Source organism: Galeopterus variegatus, unplaced genomic scaffold (assembly GCF_000696425.1).
Source record: "Galeopterus variegatus unplaced genomic scaffold, G_variegatus-3.0.2 Scaffold679, whole genome shotgun sequence".
NCBI classification, from domain to species: domain Eukaryota; kingdom Metazoa; phylum Chordata; class Mammalia; order Dermoptera; family Cynocephalidae; genus Galeopterus; species Galeopterus variegatus.
Genome location: NW_007726790.1, coordinates 111,368 through 135,595, shown reverse-complemented (window position 1 = coordinate 135,595; position 24,228 = coordinate 111,368). Strand labels below are relative to the sequence as shown.

The following is a 24,228-nucleotide window of genomic DNA, read 5'->3' as shown; positions in this document are numbered from 1 at the left end:
CAAAGTGAAAAGAAGGAACCAATTACAGTTAATCAAAAAGTGACCAAAGAAGGCTAAAAGAGTAAAGAAAACAAGATTTCAGAATGAGTATAATAAATATACTGAGGCAAATAAAAAGACATGGGTCCTCAAAATGGACCGTGGATTACCTAAACTCATTTTGATGAAATATCTGAAACCCACAAATCCTAAAAGCTTCAGAGGGAAAAACAAAGCCCACACAAAGGAATGAGAATTGCATTTACATGACATCTCACTGGCAACAGACGGATGCAACAAGACAATGGAGAAATAATTTCAAAGTTCTGAGAGACAATTACTTTATATCTAGGAATTCTAGATTCAATTAAACCACCAGTTAAGAGTGAAGTTAAAACCATTTTCAGATATGTAAGGACTACAATGTTTTCTTCCTTGAATCCAACAGAAACAGAAATAATCTTGCTACTACTGTTGTGCACCACCACTAATCAAACTTAATGGTACAGAACAATAAATACTTTATTATGTTTAGGAATCCTATAGGTCAGAGGGGACTCATCTGGGAACACTGAAATGATTGTTGTTGATTTCAACAGCTGCAAAAGCTGGGGCTGGAGACCTTACTTTTAAAATTACTTCTTTCTCCATGTAGGTATCTGACATCTGGGCTGGAATGGCCAAAGGAAGTGCTCAGTTAGAGCTCTAACCCAGAGCACTTACACATGGCCTCTCTTTTTGGTTTGGCATCTCACAGTGTGGCAGGTAGGTTCTGAGAAAGAGCAATCTAAGAAGGAATGTCTGAAGATCAAGCATTCCAAGATAACCAAGTGAAAGCTATATTGCTTTTCCTGACCTTGTCATGGAAGTCATGAAACACCATTCCTGCTACATAATAACTGATTTCAAGTGACTAAGGATAGATAGCCCATACTCAAGTGGAGGGGAATTGGTTTGCATTCTTTGTGGCAAGACACATTACAGAAGAGCATGAGGGATGGAAAATAATGTTGTGAACTTCTTTGTAAAATAAAATCTGCCACACAAAGTAATAGAGAATATACTCTGATAAAATAAAAATGAATCCATGATGTACAAATGTAAAAAATATAAAGCATATTAGAAAAACATACATTTAAATTTACATGATAAAACTGTAAAGTACTTGAACGACGTTATCAACTACCTTGATCTAACATTTATAAAATACTCCACTCAATAACAGCAGTACATTTACCAATATAAATCATACTCTGGCTATGAAACAAATCTCAATAAATTTGAAAGAATTCAAGCCATACAAGGTATGTTCTCTGACACCAATGAAATTAAATTAGAAATCAATAACAGAAAGATCTCTGGATAAACTCCAAATATTTGTAAGCTAAACAATATACTTTTAAATAACCCATGGGTCTAAGAAGATATCAAAAGTGAAATTAGAAAGCATTTTAATATGAATGAAAATGAAAAAACAACATACCAAAATGGGTGTGATGCAGCTAAAACAGTACTTAGAGGGAAATATGTAACACTAAAAGCCTATGTAGAAAAAGAAAGGTCTTAAATCAACTTAAGCTTCCACCTTGAGAAACTAAAAAAGGGTAAATTAAACACAAAGCAAGCAAAACTTTTAAAATGATGGAATCAAAGCAGAAATCAATGGTATAGAAAACAAAACAGACAAAAACAATAGAAAAATTCAATAAAACCAAGCTGGTTCCTTGAGAAGATCATTAAAATTGATAAATCACTGGTCCACTTAATAGAGTGATCAGAAAAAAAAGATCACAAATTTCAAACATCAAAGATAACTAATATTTTTAAATGATAAAGGAATACTATAAACAAATGTAAGCCAATAAACTTGACAACTAAAATGAAATAGACAAATTCCTTAAAAAACACAAATAATCAAAGCTTATTCAAGAAAACACAGATAACCAGTAAAGCCCTATATCTATTAAAGCACTGAATTTATAGTTAAAAGCCTTCCCCCAAAGAAAATTCCAGGCCCTGATAGGCTCCCTGGTGAATTCACCAGACATTTAAGAAAAAACCACCAATTCTACACAAACTCTTAACAGAAAATTGCTCTGAGGCCAGCATTACTCTGATATCAAAACCAGACAAAGACATTTCAAGAAAACTGCAGTCCCTCATGAATATAGATGTAAAAATCTTAACAAAAGATTAGCACAGTGAATCCAGTAATACACAAAAAGATAGTACTTCATGACCGAGTGGTATTTATCCCACGATTGCAAGCTTTACTTAACATTCAAAACAGTTAGTGTAATTCATAAAAAAACAAAAAAGTAAAACCATTTTTATCACAATAGACACAAATCCAACAAAAATCCAACATCCATCTTGAATAAAAACTCTCAGTAAAGCAGTAATGGAAGGAAACTTCCTTAACATAATAAATCACATCAACAGAAAAAAACCCACAGCTAAAAGCATACTTAACGGTAAAATACTAAATATTTTCCCCCTAAGGTAGGGAACAAGATAAAGAAGTCTGTTCTCACCACTTCTGTTAAGCATTATACTGGATGTTCTAGTCAGTGTGATAAAGCAAGAAGAATAAATAAAAGGCATCCAGATTGGAAGGGAAGAAATAAAACTGTAGTTATTCAATGACAACATGATCATCTATATAGAAAACTGGATGGTGTCTACAAAAAAGATACTAGCACTAATAAGTGCTTTTAGTAAGGTTAGCAGATACAAGATCACTATACAAAAATCAAGTGGAGATGACATAGGAAAAAGTCAGAGAACTAGAAGATGATTTAATAGAAATTATCCAGCATGAAAAGTTATTCAGAGATGAAGAAAATGATAATTAAAGGAAACTTAGAACAAGAAGAAGGAAGAAAAAACAGAAAGGGTAAATGTAGTAAACTATTCTTTTGAGTTTTTAAAATTGTTTTTGACAGAAGCAAAAATTACAGCATTCTCAATATATGTGGAGGTGACATTAAAGATAACCAGATCATAAAGAGAAGGGGGTAAAGCAATTTTGGTGGTGCTAAGATATCTGCGTTCCACTTGAATGATAAAATGTTGATGCTAGTAGATTTATTGATAAACCATGCATGCATATTGTAATTTCTAGAGCAACCACTCAAAAATCTAAAAGATAAACTCAAAAACAATATAGATAAATCAAAGGGAATACTAAAAAACTGAAAGCAAAGTATTTTCTCTGACTATAATAGTATCAACTAGAAATCAATAACAAAATGATAATAGGAAAATCTAACACTTTGAAATTAAAAAGCATATTTTTAAATAATCCACAGGTCAGAGAGGAAGTATCAAAGGAAATAAAGGAATACATTCATTGACCTGAATGAAAATGAAAATACAACATACTGAAATTCATAAGACAAAGCTAAAGTAGTTCTCATAGGGAAATTTATAGTAATAAATGCTCATAGCAGAAATAAAGTCTCAAACCAATGATCTAAGCTTCTACCTAACAAAACTAGAAAAAGGACAAAATGAAGCTTTAGTAAGAAAAATAAGAAAATAATAAAGAACAGAAATCAATAAAATTGACAACAGAAAAAGAAATGAAATAATCAATAAGACTGAAGCTGTTTTTTAGGGGAAAAAAAAATTAATAAAACTGGCCCTGATGGCTTCATTAGCATATTCTATGAAATATCTAAAAAATAAATAACATCAATACTAAATTCTCTTTCCAATATATTTAATGAGGTCAGCTTTATGAGAGTACTTACAAAACACACACACACAGACCAATATCCCTCAGAAACAGATGCAAAAATCTTCAACAAAATAATAGCAAATCAAACCCAGCAATATATGAAAGAAAAACATACCACAACCAAGCTGGGTTTATTCTAGGGATGCAAGGCTGATTCACTATTTGAAATTTTAATCAACATAACCCATCATATTAACAGTCTAAAAAAGAAAAACCATACAATCATCATATCAATTGATACAGAGACTCTTAGTAAACTAGGAATAAAAGTGAAATTCTTTCATGTAAGGATAAGCATCTGCAAAAACCCTATAGCTAACATCATACTTAATGGTAAAACACTAAACACTTTCCCCATAAGAACATGAACATGGAACAAAATTGCATAGAACTATAGAAATACACATACAAGTGCATGTAAAAACTGGTGAAAACTGAAAAGGTCTATAACCTACTTAACAGTATTATACCTGCACTTGATCCTGTACTATAGTTACATAAGATGCCACTACTGGAGAAGCTTTGCAAAGGGTATATAAGATTCTATATAGTACTTTCTGCAACTTCATGTGAGTCTATAATTACTTCAAAATAAAAAGTTAAAGGAAAAAACTTCTAGAAGAAATTATAGGAGAAAATCTTCATGACCCTGACTTAGGCAAAAAGTTCTTATACATGACACCAAATACATAATCCATAAAAGAAACTGATAAATTAGACTTCATCAAAATTATAAACCTCTGTTCCATGAAAACCCCTAATTTATTAGAAGATAAAAGACGAGCCACAGATGGAGAAAAATTATTTGCAAATCTCATATCTGACAGAGAACTTGTATTGAGAGTATATGAAAAATTCTTTAACCTCAACAGTAAGAAAACAACAATCCAATTGGAAATGGGCAAATGACGTGAGCAGACACTACACCAAAGATGATATACAGAAGGCAAATAGGCATATGAAGAGATACTGAACATCATTAGCTACTAGGGAATGCAAATTAAAACTACAAATAGATACCACCAAAAACCTATTAAGATATATAAAATTAAAAAATATGATAATACCAAATGCTGACAAGGACATGGAGCAACTGGATCTCTCATACATTGCTGGTATAAACGTAAAAAGGTACAGCCACTTTGGAAGACAATTGAGCAGTAACTTATAAAGTTAAACACAGACTTAACATACGACCCAGCACACTCTTCAGGATTTATCCTAGAGAAATGAAAACTTGTGTTTACACAAAAACCTGTACACAAATGTTAACTGCAACTTTATTTGTAACAGCCAAAACCTGGAAATAATCCAAAACTCCTTCAACGGGTAAATGAATAAACAATGTTCATCTAGGCAATGGAATATTACTCAGCAATAAAATAGAATGAACTTTTTATACACAATGACGACCTGGATGGATCTCAAGGGCATTATGCTGAATGAAGAAAAGATAATCTCAAAGGGTACATATTGTGTGATTCCATTTACATGACATTCTTGAAGTGACAAAATCATAGTGATGGAAAACAAATCTTGGTTGCCATAAGTTATAGATGGGAAAAGGGTACAGCTGTTAGGGGGGGTAACATGTAGGATTTTCTTTGTGGTGATAAAACAGCTCTGTATGCTGATTGTGGTCGTGGTTACTCAGATCTTCACATATGATAAAATGTCCTATAACTACAGACCAAAAAAAAAAAAAAAAGTGCATGTAAACAAAATAGAGTCCGGAAATACTTCATATATATATATATGATCAATTTATTTTGACAAATGCACCAAGGCACTAGTCAATGAAGAAATAAAAGTATTTTTAACAAATGGTGGCAGTACAACTATATAAATATGAAAAAAAACCCAACCTGAACCCTTTGACCCCCTACTTCATAGTAACCAAAAAAATTAATTTGCCACGGATTATAAACTTAAATGTAAAAATAAAACCATTAAACAAAAATATTTTAAATCCTTGAAGCAGGCAAAGATTTCTTAAAGAGGACACAAGGCACTAAAGAAAAAATTATAAATTGGACATCACTAAATACAATATCTTGTTATTCACTAGAAGTCACCATTTGAAAAATTAAAAGGCAAGCCAAAAATCAGGAGAAAAAGTTCACTCTGTGTCTGTCTGGAGAGGAAAGGTGTTAAATGTACTCTTGTGTCTGTCTGTCTGTCTGTCTGTCTCTCTCTCTCTCTCTCTCTCTCTCTATATATATAAACAAAGGACTTGAGTCCACAATATATAGAGAAGTCCTACATATCAATAACAAAAATGCAAACAACCCAATAAGAAATGGGAAAGATACACAAACTGTACATAGGTATAGGAAAAAGTGCTCAAAATCATTACTCATTAAGGAAATGCAAATGAAACCCACCATAACATTTCACACCCATTAGAATGACTAAAATTAAAAACACACTGACAACCCCAAATGTTGGAAAGAATGTGGAGCAACTGGAACTTTCATATACTGCTGGTAGGAGTGTAAAACAATAAATTTCATTGGAAAACTGCTTGTGGAATTATAAAGTTAAATATATCCAATCTATGTTCCATTCCTAGGTGTTCATAACCAAGATAAATGAAAATATATGTCCAGAAAACAACTTGTACAAGTCTGTTTATAGAGGCATTATTCAGCAATACTCCAAAACTACTCAGCAATAAAAAAGAATGATACTATTGATATAATACTACCAGAGATACTACTGATACACTCAACATGGGTGAATCTTAAAAACATTTGTTGAGCAAAAGAAGCCAGACACAAGAGTACATTTAACACCTGATTCAAGACCATGCAAAATATACCCATGGTGATAAAAATTAGAACAGTAGTTGTCTATGGGAGTTGCAAAGGGTACTTGATTGGGTTGTATTTATGAAAACTCACTGAAGATCTGTAAATTTCACTGTACATTTGACCTCAATTTAAAATAGCTCAGCTTAAAAAAAGACACATATTTGCAATCACAGTGAGAGATTTTAACACACAACTATCAGAAATTAGATAATTAAGTAAACAAAAAGTATAACCTCCTTAACAATACTGTTCATCTTTTATTAAATTTATTTCTATTGGTAAAGGTATCTTTTTCCTAAATAACATGTTGCAATTATCTATTGCTAATGTACAGGCTCAATTGATTATTTTTATATTGTCCTTAAAACCAATACAACCTTACTGAACTTTCTCTCACTAATTTTAATTTGACAACAGATTCTCTTCCAATTTCTATGTAGACAATCAAAGGGACAGTTTTACATTGTCCTTTTCAATTCTTACTGGCTATATCCTTTAAAGAAGTGGTGAGTAGTAACTAGCAGGAACCCTGTCTTGCATGCTCAAATTTTGTTTACAATTATTCCAGTTATCTTCATGTTGAAATTTGCCTATGACTTCCTCTTTTATCTTTGCATTGCTTTGGCATCTAGTTACATTATTTAAACAATAAGATAGGGATCTTTCTCTCCCTTTATATTCCCCAGAAGACTCTATAAAATAAAGATTATTATCATTTCTGTAAAAGTTTGGTAGAAACCACCTACCATGGTCAGTTTTATGGGGAAACCTGGCTAGGCTACAGTCTCCAGTAACTCAAGCAAACATTAATCTGGGTGTTGCTCTGAAAGTATTTTCAGCTATATAAAAGGGATTATCCGAGATGATCTGGGCGGGCCTGGTTCAATCAGCTGAAACGCCTTAAAGATCAGAACTGAGCTCTTCCTGAAAAATTCCACCTGCTGATTGCAGGTTGGGCTCACGAACAAGAGTTCCAATACTGTCCTTCCTGATAGCCTGCCCTGCCTTGCATTTTTCAGACTTGCCCAACTAGCCCCCATAAACATATCAGCCAATTTTTCACAATAAATCTCTTGCAATATATCTCTTTACATATATAAGTGTACTTCAAAAAGTTCATGAGAAAAATGGAAGTACAAGATAATATGAATCTTTCCACGACCTTTCTGAAGTATCCACCTATACATAAAGAGGGGTCTTCGAAAATTTCATGAAAAGATTATTATCTTTTAATTCCACTTTTCCACAAACTTTTTGAAGTACCTGTGTGTGTGTTTGTGTGTGTATTTATCTCCTAACGATTATTTCTCTGGTGGAACTCTGACACACCACCTATCAGGGCCTACACACAAGACACATAGTTTTAACTAGTGATTCAATTTTGTAAGAGCTCTTACTTTTCTTGAGACAATTGCAGTTTTAATAAGTTTGTATTTCTTGAAGGCACTATACATTTTATCTAAATTTTCAAAATAATGATATGAGATGTTCACATGAATTTTCCTCTCTACCACACCTATAGTTATATCTCAGTTTTCACTGCCTATGTCAGAGGTTTTTTGTTAAGCACCAGAGTATAAATATTTTAAGCTCTGTAGGCTCCACAGCATCTCTGTCATGCGTAATTTCTCAGCTTGCGGGCCTTACCAGATTCGACCCACAGGACATACTTGGCTAAACTCTATGCCTTCTCTTTTTCCTTTGCTTTGCAGAAGCTGCCAAAAGTCAAGAAAAAGCTTATAGAAGGAACTGGAAGTATGGATGGAGAGGAAAGGGCAGGTTCAGAGGGAGGCCCTACAAGATTGGCAGGGACTGAAGAAGGGGATGATTCAAGCAGAGCTCCCAGTTTTCTGGCTCTAGGTGAAATGATGTGACCACTCACTGAAACAGGCAATACGAAAGAAAGACCAGGTAAGAGACAAATTGGGTCAGGGACATGTTGAATTTGAAGTGCCTGTGAGACATCTTGTACAGTGGAAAGCTGATGTCTGCCTGAAAAGAAAATAATAAACCTAGGACCATCTCCACACATTCCTTTTCTCCTTGTCTACAGCATAAATCATAATTAGGCATCAATAATTAACAATGTAATTACTGGACAGATTAGAATATTGTGATATACTGATCTATTTTATAAAACCAATTTCAAAATGATACCTCTTCCTTTCAATTACATAGTTTTAATTATACAATCTATATATGTGTCCTGATGAATCTACTCCTTGCTTTTTAAGTCTTGTAGTGGTCTTAGATAAATAAAGCACTATTCTTTTGGACGAGTTCCTTTAATACTGACACAGCTTTGTAATTATGAACCATTTTTCCAAAAATTATAATAGAAATTTACTTACACTATGAATTCTAAGTTACAGTATTCCTATCAAACACATTTTTAAAATGGCTTGCAAGAGTGCCTTTTGATCATTCATTCTTCTAAAACCTCCTTAAGGCAAAGGAACAATTCTAGAATTGCGTAAATATAGATTTTGACTTTCTAACTCGGTGTTAATTTAAAAATGCAATGTTAAAAATATATAAATTCTGCTAAAGATTTTCCCATTTGGTAGCATACCAACCACTAAATATCAACTATTAATTAAAATTTAATACATATTTTAAAACTATTTTCTATACTATAAATATTATAGATATGGCACCTTTCATTCATAAAATTACAAAATGATTCCCTTAATGTCAATGTACTGCATATATGTTATACATTTGTATAAGAGCCTGCAAAAAGTAATAAAATCAAATTTTGAAAGTTTGCTACTATACAGTCATAGGAATTTATACTGAGAGAAAGAATCAGGATATCACCACCAGGGAAAATTTCCAAAGCTCTAACTTCTCAACATTCTATCATCACCTGAAAGTCAATTTTCACCTTTTTCACTGGCTGACTTTGTTAGCTTGGATTTTGCTTTGGGGCTCATATGTTCTTGCAATATGTCAGTACTAGATTATAAGGCTACTGACAACAGCACTTGCTATGAATCCACAAAGATAACAGTGAAACAAATCAGAATATTACAGAATCTTTCATAGGAAGGAATGTGATATATGAAGGGAAAGGTATGCCTTTTCAATAACGAAAATGTTCTGATTTAATAACTAATTTGATTTTTTATTTAGGTAATGCCACCTTTTTTTTTTTAAACTTCCAAGTTACACTTATTTCCTCCAAAGACATTTCGGTGCTACTGTACACTCTGCAGAAAAAAAAAAAAGGAAAGAAAAATGCTTGTAATAAATCTGCCAGTGTTCTTATTAGTAACAGTTTCTATCTTTACAAGTCCCTTTTCTTTACCAGTTATCAAGAGCCTCAAAAAGAAGGGCCTCAGGCAGATGGCATCATGTACAATACAATGAGACCAGAGATCTCAATTGTTAGCTCTCACTAAGGGCTTTACAACAGGAAGCTGCACGACTCCATTTAGTTCTCAACAAGACAAAGACATGAATGCTCATAATCAGATTTTCATGTTCTTGCCAGCTTGTTCATACCTTCTTGCTATAATGATAATGTAAACTGAGGATGTGGGGAGTGGTCTTAGGCTGAGAAAATTAATATAGTGAAGCTCGATGTTCCTTTCACTTTCTTCTCTTCAAGCCTTACTTGAACTGACAAAACAAAAATAAAAAAGAGAAATCAATAACACGAGATTTTTTCCCTCCAATAATCCTGCCTCTGGCTGTGGAACTAGGAGATGAGGGCAATGAATGCTGTACTTGTATAGTCTTCATAACAGCCCTCTCAGGTAAGTATTTTGATTCCATTTTGCAGATAAAAAAGTAGAGGCTCACAGAGGTAAAATGACCCAAGCCTCTGATAAAGTGGTAATGCCAAGATCATATAACCCAGGTCCCAAATTTGCCAGACCACCATGCACATGGGGAGGTAGGCTATTTAAGGGAACTTCAGCAAACAAGGTTAAGTGAGCTTCCACAGTTATGGTAAAGCATAAACAACCCTTAGACAATAAGACTGTTTCAGATGCATCATTCTGAATAAGCAAAATTCAAAACTTCACAGTTCTCATTTTTTGATCAGAAAGTAAATGAGAACTTCACAGCTCTCATTTTTTGATCAGAAAGTAAAATCAGGAATTCTGATTCTGATTCCTACCATGGAAACAGTTACTTAAAGGAAAAATAAAATAGCAAGAGGAGTAATACGTCAGTTGGCTGAAAAATACCTTTGAAAAAAGTAAACATCAAATATTAGGTCAATCAGTAGCAATATAGTTTTTTATGAGCTCGAACTCTTACAAATTTCAGAAAGTATATCAGTGAGGTAGATGTGTCTATCTCTGCTTAGCTTCTAGGTCAACTACCACCTATATCCCACAATAATATGCTTCATTTGAACTACTTTGTCCTATCAGCTTTCACTGTTAATAACCACCTCGTTTACACTAGATGTGCCCATTTCCCAACATCACCCATTTCTCGGACCTCAGATTCTACAGATTGCTAGGTGTGAAAACTTCCTCTTCCACCCACAATGCTTTAACCAAGATGAGGTTAGAAAGGGACAACAAACCTAAAAGTATACCAAAGCAGGAAATCAACTTATGCAATAAAACATGCCAATTTTAGAAATGTGCTGCAATCTCCATTGTGGCCATAATTCCATTAATAAACAAGTTTCACACATACTTTATTTGGTAAAACTTCAAGACTATCTTTTCCTACAGCACATTTTCTCATTGATATCTAGTAGAAAATGAACAGTGTTATGGGGGGACAGAAGAAAATATTTGAGAAAGTAATAAATGATAACATATCTGTGGCCTTCTTAGCAATATACTGCCTGATTTATTTCTCCTTGCATATACATCTAGAAGACGGCAGAATATTCTCAACTCTATAAATGTTCCTCAATGCCTTTGTCTACCCTTTCTCTAACAGTTCTTCTATTTCATCTTATAATATTTCATAAAATTTCTGTAAAGAACATGTACTACTTTGATAATGGGGTAAGGAAATTATTTTTATATTGAGAGGTTATTCACTTATTTCAAAGATTTCAGGATTTGCTCAAATCACATCATCTGTCTTGGTATGGCCTTCAGAGCCAGTCTGAGTAAACACAAAAGCCAGATCTATAATACAACTTGGGGGGTAGGGGGGAGGAAGGGTTGGGTAGCAAGTTCACTGTCAGAATAAAAATTCACCAAAATGAGGATATTAAGATTAATGTACTGTAGAGTCTGAAGGGAAATGTTAAAGGAGTCTCAAAAATATCTTGAACAATAGCAATAACACTAGAAAAAGTAGAAATACTTCCAAGGTAATACCTGCTCTTATTCCTCTTGTGGTAATCCTACAAGGTTCTATCTTTAAAGACAGTGTTTATGATGCTGAGTTCTCAATGTTCATCTCCATCTCCAACTTTACTCTGCCCACATTTCCAACTATTTACTGGTAATTTCCAAGTCCCACCAGTATCTTAATTTCAACTTAAATTTTCTACAATTTAAATCTTCACTTTGCCATACAGGTGGTTATGTTTTCCTTGTTACCTGAAAAATCGGCTTACATTTACATAGTACACAGAAGTAGCACAATAAATATGTGCAGAAGGAAGAAAGGAATGGTGGAAGGAATTGTTTTACAAACATCATGTCATTTAGAAGTAGATATGAAGAAACTTGAGACTCACAGAACTCAAAGCAATCTTGCAGCATTACCCAGCAAATAACTGGTAAAGTCAAACTCTAACTCAATCTCTATCTTTAATTTTCCATCTTCTACCTCTAATTTTTTGTTATCAAAGTTTACCTATTTAAAATCCAACTTAACATTTCTGCATCTCAAGGTTCCTCCTAATCTCCAGCGCCCAAAAGTGATTTCTCCTTTCTCTAACCCCAAGATATTGCCTGCACCAATTCTATTGCTCTAATCACATCTGGTCTTATATAACATCATATCACACCATATATGCAATCTTCTCCTGCCAGATTAGTGTATGCTATGAATTGAATTGTGTTATCCCACCACCAACAACAAATTCATATGCTGAAGCCCTAATACCCTATTTGAAGACAGTGCTTTAAGGAAGTAATTAAGGTTAAACAAGGTCATAACAGTGGGGCCCTAATCCAATAAGACTGGTGGCCTTATAAGAGGTAAAGATCGATCTCTCTCTCTCTCTCTCCACCATGTGAGGATACAGTGAGAAGACACCCATCTGCAAGCCAGGAAAAAAGTCCTCACCAGCCACCAAATCAGTTGGCACCTTTGTCTTAGACTTCCTACCCTCCAGAACAGTAAGAAGATTAATTTTTGGTGTTTAAGCCACACAGTCTACGTTGTATGGCTCACCCAGTCTATGGTATTTTGTTATGGCAGCCCAAGCAGAGTAAGATTTTGGCATCAAAATTTCTCAATCCTGGCTGTACCTAAGAATCACCAGAGAGGGCTTTACAAAACTCTGATGCACGGACCCCATCCCTAGGCAAGTTAATCAGAAACACAGGGGTAAAACCGAGGCATTAATATTTGTAAACACTCCCCAAAATAATTCTAATACGCCGCAAGATTAAGAGCTATTGCATGAAACAGTTAAGTTTAATGAGGTTAGAGACCATGTCTAATTCATCAGTGTAATTCTCTCTAACGCCTAGCATATGGTAAATATATAATAAAACTGTTTAACTGTTTAAAAATGACATATATTTAAGAGTTTCAATATAGGACAGTCACAGATATTTATTCTGTTAACAAATATTTATTAGGCACCTACTATGTACCAATCACAATGCTAGGGATTGTGTATGCAATAATAAATAAGATGAGCAAGCTTCCTTATTCCGCAGCGTAAACATTTGAAAGTCTACATTCCAATTAATCAGGTTTAGATAATTAACATATCCTTTGATCTGTAAAGATTTCCCAGTAACAGTACTTTAGCAAAAATACAATGAAAGATAATAAACACCATGTTCTTAAAAAAATTCCCCTTAATCTTCTTACTTAAAAATGTAAAAACATAATAGGAGATTGTGGGGGAGAAGGTTAATTTGGATATGAATGTTCTTATTTGGCCACAATTTTGTTTGATCCACTTATATCAAATACAAGGTAATATTTCTCATATTTTTGACATCTGTAAACACACAGATTTCTACAAATATGCTATTAACTCTCCTAAACAAAAATAATGATACTAATGCAGTCAAGGAAACAAACTTGAAGTTATTTTTTTCTGTGGTGAACTTTCTGTGCTTAGTAAAGAACCCCTCAAGACCAACAACACATATTCAAAATCACAGATGTAATTAAAGACTCAAAGAAATCTTAGCAGTTATCTGATATATCTCTCTCCCTACTTATTATCCTTAAACCCCACATTATGCCAGTAAGAACAGGTTAATGGCAAAGTCTGAAACAAGAAGTCGGTCCAACTTGGGTGCTGATTCTACAACAATGCACTGCACCTCCCTAGGGATTGGTGGGCAATCTCCTGCTGGCCAGGTGAAATTAACAGCCTATCCTTTCTAGTCATCCAGTCTCTAACAAACTTAAAAAGGTAAATGAAAAATATTTACTGTTTATTACACAAGTAGAATACTCCCATTCTCCAAATCATATTTTTCTTCATCTCTCAAATTACTCGTTACACATAAATAAATCACATCTGTAAGTTTCACTTTATTGCTCAAGGAAAAGACTTCAGATCTAGAATGAAAGAAACTCTATACAGGGTATGTGATATTTTGGTGGGCTTTTAAAAAATCCTAAATATTAAAAAAAATTTTTTTTGAAAGACTGGGGGGTGGCGACAATCAGGGAAAGCCTTCTATAAAATGGACTTTAAAGTGAGGTATGAAGAATAAACAAGAATTAGATTTGGGGATGAGGAAGAGAGGAAAAATTCCAGAGGGAAGGAACAGGATGTAAAATTGCCGAAGGAAAAAAAATACAGCTTGGCCTACCTTAGGTATATCTTAGGCCAGTGTTATTTGAACATTTTTTAACCACAACCTTGTAATATTTTATTGGATGCAGTAAACATACCTGTGTGTATGCATCTGACCTATCTCTATCTGAACTCTAACTATCCAAACTAAGACTCCTAACAGATTCAGATAAATTATTTTTAGGATAGATCTGGTATCCCTCCCATAGCAGAGAATGTTGGAGCATTCACGTCTATAACCTTCCCAGGATTGCTGTTGGCAGGGTAGCCCTTTGCAGTTTTCCTTGCTGCTGCTGCTGTTCTCTCCACTCCTACAGTAACAAATAACTGACACGTGGCAGAAAAGCCCAGCTTCCTTGCCTCCAAGACAGGACAAATTTTATATTTTGTGGTGCACCAGAGATGATCAGTCTGAGACTAGCCTTCCTTGAAACCACATCTTTGCTCAGCTTCTTCCCTTTCCCTCTCCTACAGGTTTTTTTCCTAATGGCTTCCACTAATAAATCTCTTGCATGTAAAACATCCAAGTGGTACACAGACCACTTAGTGACCAGATCTTGTTCTCTAATACCATGCCCAAATAAAAGGAACCAGGGCTTCTCAGAGAAATAACTAATTCTTTGGATAGGCCAGTGATACCTTGCCTGAGAAAAAAACCAGAAATGCTTAAAAAATGATGGGAGTATATATCACAAGAATCCAGAAGCTAGATTGAAGGAACTCTCACTGGCCAAATCTGGGAAAATTTATGCACAAAAATAATTATGTACAGTAATAAAGTATAAATCATTGACAAAAATTGGATTTCGTGAGTCCTTACCAGTAATACCAATAATAAATCAATAAATAAATGAAAAGAAAGCAAAGCATTTTGCTTATGGCAAAATGTCAACAACTATCTAGTAAATGTGGAGGGAGTGCTGGAGGTAGAAAATCATCATTTTGCAACAATCATAGGAAACAAACCAAAATCATCAATGGATGCTAATCCAAAGGAAAATTTTGATGAATGGATAAATACATGGTTTAAAATGGCCTTCACATAGATTACTTATTAATTGCAAGAGAGGGAGAAAACAGCCAAGAAATGGGGCAAAACCTTGACTGATCAAAATTAAAATCACCTGTGAAAGAGAGACATACCATGTGCCTCCAGATATGATATACTGAGAAAGACACATCACCGTTTATGCAGTACTTGGCTGAGAATGGCTCGACCTAATCAAAAGTCAGATCAGCACAAAATAAGGGAAAGTTGTATTTGTCACTTCCTTACCTAAAAACTTGACAGTGTCTTCCCATTGGTCTTAGGATAAAATTCAAACTTCTTGAAATGATTTACAGGACATTTCATGATTCGCAACTAAAACTCCTCTACTGCCATGGCACACACTCCTCTTTGAACTCAATTCTTCTTTCTCATGCTATTTGCTTCAGCCAGTGTTTCTCAAATTTCACAGAGCACCCCATCAGAGGGCTGTTAAATCAACCTAATGAGACAAAAACAATGTATTTTCTATGGCAAACATACTTTTAGTTTAGAAATACACAAAATGTAGAAGTTAAACAGCTTTTTTTTTTTCAGTTCTGAACTACCAAAATAATTTGTCTAAGAAAATACTCCAGAAATATAAAACTGCAATCCAAATATTCCAAGAGGGGTCATAATGACATCCTCCCAAGACACATATACCTGAAAAACCTACTCATGGAATGTTATGAAATTCCAAACCCTATTTTCCACCCCCTGAGCCCTATCACTGTCTCATCTTCCTCCCCTTAGCAAACTCCTGGAAGAAAACAGCAATGAAGGGGTGGACACACACACACACACTTGATTAAGGAAACTTCCCTTAGACTGCCATTGCCCCACCATGCAAGCATAAAGAATCCACACTAATTGACAGAGGAAAGAAAAATCTCCACCCTGCTAAAAGGGGGACAGGTGGGGGGGGGGGGGGAAGGAATCACTTCTAGTTAGTAGAAAAAATAAAAAATAAAAATTATCAGGCCCAGGTCCTGTGGGCTGTCATCTGGGGATATAATCTTGTCAGAAAATTTGTCTGGAACGTGAGAATAAGCAAAGAAATCACCAGGTGTTCTTTCAGTACTTTCAATTATTGAGCTATTTTACAACTTGTTAAGGGCAGAGGTTAATTTCTAGAATTTTGTCAAGTAGAGATAGAAATAATTTCAGACCAGTGGAAACATAACTACAAAGATTACAGTTTTTGGCCCTGTTAAATTAACCGTTTTTTTTTTTTTTTTTTTTTTTTTTTTTTTAACAAGGCAGCAATCTATGATATTAGTTATGTATCTAGCTTCTCAAATGCTTTTTGGACTCATTTTTACATCTTACTGGTTCCCTTCCTAATTAATGAGTTGAAGAAAATCTTCAACACATATTCATTTTGTATTTGCATGAGTCATAATTTTGCTTTTATGAACATTATACTTTTAACCACTTTTAACATTGTTTCTGTAAGTGATCATGGGCTATACATTCGAAATAAACATTTTAAATTTTCAATCACTTAAATTTGACTGGATTTTTAAAATATACAGCTCTAAATTGGCGAAGAAGCTGCAACTTGGAATAAGAATAACTAACTTAAGTCCTATTATAACAGAATAAAGTATACTGTATATCTCTGAATCATTACTATAAGGTCAAAGGTCTCATTATGGTTAAAATATGTAGGGAGAATATCCTCTAGGAATAGGGAAAAAATTAGACTGACAAAAAAAAAAAAACAAAGCTGAAGGACAAGTCAATAAAACCAAAGAGAGTTCAGAACACTGGATCTCCTCTACTCTGCACATTAGAACTGCCTAAGGAATATTTTACAATGTTGGAGGCTTGGGCCCTATCCTCAAAAATTAAATCTGAAAATCCAGAAGTGCAACCCAGGCATCATTTTGTTTTTTTTTTTTTTTAAAGTTTAATTCTCACCACAACTACTTTACCTGGATGTTTTGGACTCTCTCCAGCCTTTTTTTCTGTGTTCAAAATAATGAACATAATTACGGCTGATAAGAATGCTTTTATTACCTCTACATCAATGAAAAGGAAGATAGTTTAAATAAAAGTACATGTAAGAGTAAGTATTCATGTTGGGTTCAGAGTTAATTGAGGAAAATAGACTCTACACAGTTAAAAGTTGCTGTCAAATGAAAATCAAACTTGTATAAAGATCTCAAAAAATGCCACATAAACCAATAGGAAAACAGATTTTGCTGCATAAACCACAATTAGGCATAACTATCTACTCATCTACTCAGTATGGGCATGTATCATTGTGGACTGAAAAAGGGCAGTAAAATATCAAAATGTGAACCTAAGCTTCAATTTATGAACCAAACAAAACTGAAGTTTAAAAAAAAAAAGCTAGCTTCAATATATTATATTCTGGGATTCAGAGAGACAAGGCAATTTAGAAAAAATCCTTCTATTTGCTGAATCCACCTTCTTAGTTTCCATTTTTTCCATCTCCCCTTCTGTCAAAGTTTCAAACAATCTTCATGTTGTTAGACTGGACCATCACCATCCACCCAGTTGTTGAAGTACAAAGCCCAGAATTATATCCTTAATTCCTCCACTTTCTCCCACCACCCTTATCCCATACAACAGCAGTCATGTCAATTCCTCCTCCAAAACATATATTGATACCTTATATTCCTTTCCACCTTTTCTAATACCATCTTAAGCCAATATACAAATGTATTTAGCCTGGACTGTTACTCCTGTCTGAACCTGTCTCCCTGCTTCCACCCATGATCTGACCCCCTCTAAAATGGATGCTACCACTGTAGCCAGGGTAATGAAGACTTAATATATTGTCACTGCTCTCTTTAAAAGTCTCCAAAGGCTTTTGATAGCATCAGAAAAAATCCAAATGCTTTATTATCATAGCATTCAGGCCCCTGCAGCATATAGGCATTTAGCTCCTGCCTACTTTCCCAACATCTTTCCTTATGGTTCTCCTCCATGGCCCTCATTCCAGTCAAATATTTTAAGCATTTGCTACTGGACTATGATGCTCTTTCCCTAGCTTTTCACATGGCTGCCTTCCTCTCATCCCTCAGATTCCAACTGAAATGACTTCCTCATAGAGCTGTTCACACACCATTTTAGTCTTCTCTTCACCATCTATCACATGACACTTCTTATTTTCTTCATTATGTTTATCACAATCTGTAAAAGTGTGCGTGTGTGTGTGTGTGGTGGTGCTATTTATTTTCCTTCCTTTATGGGAAGCAGACTCTACTGGGAGCAGGGATCGTGTTTGTCCTATATGCTACTGTTTCCTAGCGTCTAGAATAATATATAGCATATAGTGGGCACTCAATAAGTATTTGTTTTATCAATAAATACTCAAATGGTAGCATGGTCTACAGGGATGCACTAGAAATGAAATTGCCTTGGTTCTATTAGACTTGGCCCTACCAACAATTAGTTGTGTGGCCTTGGATACACCACAAGATTGGAGTGGGTTAAAAGTAACTGGAAGATAAGAAAGTGGAAGCAGCAAGAATGAAATTTTTTTTTTCCCTAAATATCCTTATCTATCTAAATTCAAGAATATAGACATATGGAAGCCTTTAACCTCTTGGAGACTCAGTTCACTCATCTGTATGAGATTACTTTGGAGGTCACTTCCAGTTCATAAATACCAGAATTATATGGGCCTCAACCTGAAACTTCCCTTACCCACCCCTCATTTACACCCCTTCTACCCCTATGAACCTAATCAAGGTATTCACCCTGAAACCAAACATCACACAGTGCACTTTACTACCTATACCTTTGCTCATGACACTACCTCTTTAACTCCAACTACCGAAAATTCTATCGTTCAAAATCCATATCAATTGCTACCTGCTTCATAAAGTCTAATCCAATCGGCTAGCCCAGGGCCGGCCCGGTGGCGCACTGCTATAGTGCGCCGCTTGGGAAGCGCGGCGGCGCTCCCGCCGAGGGTTCCGATCCCACATACAGACCGGTTCCCGCTCACTGGCTGAGCGAGGCGCGGGAGCAACACCGAGGGCTGCGATCCCGTTGCCGGTCCCGGTCCGGTGCGGGGGCGACACTGAGGGTTGCGATCCGTTGCCGGACACGGAAAAAGACAAAAAAAAAAAAAAAAAAAGACAATCGGCTAGCCCAAAATTGTATGATCATTATGTGTTATGGAATTCCTTCGTGCTTCAAATTAGAGTACTCCCTGATCTTACCACTACTTGCTTGGACTAGTGACTTAACCTCTCTAAGCTTCAATTTCCTAATCTGTAAAATGGAAATGAAAAAATCTACCCTGCCACAGATCATTGTTGGATAATTGAGAATACTTAGCTTGATAATAAATATACAATTTATGTGCTACACATATTTTTTGTGCTCCGAGGGGCCGAAAATGTCTTCCCTTTCTGAACCTCCAAAGGTTTGAAACTATTTCACCTCCCAATGCTTTGAGTTTTCGTATTCATAAAATAAAAGGAATGGATTAGACCAATTACCATTCTTTCTAAAAATGAAGTTATATATTTATACCCCAACATTGCCTAAAGCAAAGATACCACAGGTGAGGTTCTGTAAGGAGGGGAATTCGAGGGGGGAACTACTGCTGCGAAAGGAAGTAGGCGGAGGCATGCAAGTTTTAATAACATTCGATTTTGGGGATCCTTTCCAAAAAATTCCTGACTCTTGCCACAGTGATGGATGCTCTGAACTGTTGTTTTTCAGTTGGGCTACAAGGATGAACTTGGGGTCCGTGAACTCCCAAAAAGAGATGTAAAATTGTGCACCGGCCCAAATATCCAAATTTTTCTGGGGCAAAAGTGTCTACACCAGACATTGTTTACAACAGTCTGTGCCCCAAAGGGTCGAAAAAGATTTCAATTAAGAGACTAGTCGCGTTAGGGAGGAAAATGTAAACCACAAATGGACGAGAGTTTGGACAACAAATGCAAAGCTCCTCACCTAACCCTAACCCCAGCGAACGGGAAGATGATGACCTATAACCGAGGGAAGAAGCAGGGGCCCTCCAGAAACCCTAAGGCATTGGCCGGGTTGTGGGGGCACGTTTGCGGAAGCGGTGCAACCTCAGAGCTTGGCACTTTTCCCAGGCCAGCCTCCAGCCCGCTCGCCCGCAGCGCGATATCCCGGCCGAGGCCCCTCAGCAAGCCCCGCTTGCCACCCCCGTACCTGCGGGGTCGAGCGCCATCTCGGCGGGCGGAGAAGGTAGCCGCGTGAGGGCTCCGGAGGCAGAGGGCGGGGAGCGGAGGGAAGGGGCTGGGCTCGGCTACACGTGAGGTCCCCCGGAGCTTCCCGCGGTTGGTGGAGGAGGAGGAGCTTAGCGCCCTTCGTGACACACGGTCAGACCCCTATCGCTCTTCCTCCCCTAGTTCCTACTTCCGCCTCTCACTGTGCCTGCGCGCCCTTGGCTCCGCCCCTAATCCTATAACTCTCGAATAGAACCGACTTCGCGAGGGAATGACCCGGGAAGGGGGCATGGCTGAGCGCGCGTCTTGGGGGCGGGACCGTCTCAGGCGCGGTCTGGCTATTAGAGGCGACGGTGGTGGGTTGCGGTTTTCCGTGGTCGGAGCCAAACCTGTAGGCCTTTGGGACAGCTCCTCCTTTGGCGACGGGGTCACAGTCCGAGTCCCTCCCACATACCCACCTCCAGAGAACCAAATTAATCATCCCGTTCATTTTTTTTCCAAGGTTCATTCATTCATAAATGTCTGTTTCCAGCCTGCCAGGTTCCCGCCACAGTTCTGAATACTAGGAGAAACTAAGTTAATAGAAATAAGGTCCCTAGTCTCAAGGAGCACAATGTCGGCAGGGGAGTCAGATGTGCTGTTAAATGTGATAAACGCCACACGGCGCGAGATGAGCACAGCTTGTTCTACCATAAAAGTGATATAGTGTGAACAGTATCATTTCTCCTCCAAATCAGCTGACCTGGAGGTTAAAACTGGGCGCTGGTGATATCTCTGTATTGTGGAATAATATCTTCAGGGCATACAGTTACAAATCCCGACTCTGTCAATTTAAAGCCATACGTTTTATGAGAAAGCTGACGGACGGTAATGGCTGTCCTCCCTAGGACCCCAACTGCCCTTCGGAATAGCAGAACCGTTCTGGGTGGCACTTAGGTTCATTTCCACTCACCAACTAGCCTTCAGAAGTGCTTCCTTGTCAAATTCTCGTTTTAACTAGCTCGAGCCTCCAAAGGCTGAGGTGCGGCCAGGGACAGATGGGACAGATGTTTAGAAAAACTAGGAGCAGCTGCTTCTTCCCTGTGAGGGATTTAGTGCTTTCAAAATGATCCCCTCCCCACCTACCTGCAGTCTCTCCTCCCCTGCTGCTGCTTCCGCCTGGTCAGTTGGCAGAAAAGCTGACGCAGTTGAGCGGGGCTGGGAAAGTGGGTCTCTGCTCAGCAGGTCTTCCGTTTAAGGAAGCCTATTTGGGCCTAACGGCCTTTATTACAACTGTAGGTTGAGGTGCCAAGGTGTAGAATTAACGTTTCACTCAGCCAGGCAGGAAATCGGGTCCTTTTCCTTGTATGTTTTATAAATATGCTTAGAAACACACCAGATTCACTCTGGTGCCCCTTTTGTTTTTCTGGAGGTGATTTAATTTAGAAAGCTAAAAGCAAATCTTTTTGAGGAGAAGAGGTGTGATGTAATGACACAGGTCAGACACCCACAGTCAAGTAACTAAACTAAATCTTTCTATATGCAAAGGGTATCACAGTAAGTGGAGGGGGGAGGAATAGAGGAGTTTGCAGGGCTTCAGTCAGAGACCTGGGTACCTTCACTTGAATCTTGTAGGATAACCTATTAACTTTGTGACTTAAATACTCCTAAGTTCCATCATTTTTCTGGACTTTAGTTTCTAGTTTGCAAATTTGTTCTTAGGAATAAATGTGATATCATATAAGAGATTCGAAGGACATCGAAGGATCACTTCTACGGTTTTTGCCATAGCTACAATTTAAATATTATTATTTAATATTTTTTATTTAAATCAACTCATTTTTTAAAAAACTTAAATAGGCACTTATCCTAAGCAATATTATCTGTAAAATTAAGGATTTTGTGTGCCCCATGAAATGGATTGCTAGTCATATCACACCATGAGAAACACTAGCAAAATAGCAATTCAATGTCTGATATAAAATAGTTTATCCCTCTTCACTCTTATATTAAACTAGATACTTTTGGGGGAAACAGAGCCTTTACACTCTAACTAGGGAAGATGTCATTTTAAAAAAAATTGAATTACAGAAATTTAATTGGCAATTCAAACCAGAAGAAATTTCCTAAGGCCTGACATTATTAATAGACATTCTTTGGCCAGTAACTGCATTCAGAGCTTTAAAGAGAAAGTCACATTGTCCTGGAAATTAGGAACTGTGTATTATCCAACCATGATCCCTAGAGCTCACACCATGTCTGGCACCTAATGGCCTGACAGTAGCCTTTCATGAAGGATTAAATGCCAGGGTAGTTAGGAAAGACTTTAAAGGTAAGTTAGCAATTATCGTTGGCCTTGAAAGAGGTGTAGCATGGGCAGGCAGAGTAGAAGGCATGTCATGCTGGATAAAAATGGGAGCAAAAGCATCTGAGATTTGAGCTGTTTTTGAAAGACAGCTGGAACATGGAAGAGGTAGAGGCTAAGGAACGGAACCATAGGAGCAAAAGTGCAGGAGTGGGAAGCACAGAGCTGTGTGTTGGGCATGTGGAAGGCAATGCCTGAAACCACTTCAATGCATTTGAGGATTCGAGGTCAGTGAGTTTGTGCTTAGAAGAGTCCGGGTTCCCATAGCTGAGGGTTCGAGTTTGTTGCTATAAGCAGTCAGGAGCTATTGAAGGTTAACAAATAGAAAAATAGCCTTGTAATCAAAATTTTGTAAAAATCTTATTTACAATTTTTGTGCAAGATGGATTTAGATAATAAAGAGAGAGCTAAGAAGTAAGCAGAAAAGTAAGAAGGCTATTGAAGTAGTTTAGGCAGGATCTGAAAAGAGCCTAAACTAGAATGTGTAGAAATGTAAAAGGAAAGGATGGATGTGAGAGTAATTGCAAAGGAAGAATCTATACCATAATTGGGCTTAGGAGACTAGGACAAGGAATCATGAGGATTTCTAGGTGATTCTTTTCCTTGGCAAATGTATACAGACAAATGAGAAAATCGTGGAAATTTGCCTAGTCATGCCTAAAATGATTTGCCCTTGATCCTCATTACTGGGGACAATACTAGGGACAGAGAGATCAGTTAGGAGGAAGTTTCAGTAACCCAGGGGAGCATTGATAGAGGTTGAACTGCAGCAGGTCATGTGAAGGCAAAGAGGCATGTTTAGTAGGTAGACTGGACATTAAAATACACACAGGCACACACAGACAGAGATGTGTCTATGTATGTTTTTTTTCCTTAATCTAATATCCGAGGAAAGTGCAAAAAGAAACAAATATTTTAATTGTTTATCGAGTCAATTCTGACTGGATCTAGCATTTCGTTTTGCTATATGTTGATATCAGTTAGGTATTTTTTTAAAACTGAGATAGTAAGTCAGCTTCTGCTTGCTTCTGACTCTGCTCAGCACAGTATTCAAGACTTTTCACCCGTAGCTCTGCTCTGCTCTGTGTTTGAGTGAATGAGAATCAAATATGAAAGAATATTAGAAGCCTCATCCCTACCAGTGGATGGAGTTTGGAACTAATTCTTGACTAGAAGATCACTAGCCAAGGAAGGGTTCCTCATG

General features: G+C 36.6%; 1 protein-coding gene across 1 annotated transcript in view; it reads right to left on the bottom strand.

Annotated features, from left to right (window-relative positions):
• CMC1 (C-x(9)-C motif containing 1) overlaps positions 1–20,809 on the bottom strand; it is a 70,812-nt gene extending 50,003 nt beyond the window's left edge. Inside the window, exon 1 of the mRNA XM_008571311.1 lies at positions 20,664–20,809. Coding sequence (XP_008569533.1) covers positions 20,664–20,682 — 19 coding nt within the window. The 5' untranslated portion in view covers positions 20,683–20,809. The remainder of the gene's footprint in view (positions 1–20,663) is intronic.
• Between the last annotated feature and the right edge of the window lie 3,419 nt (positions 20,810–24,228).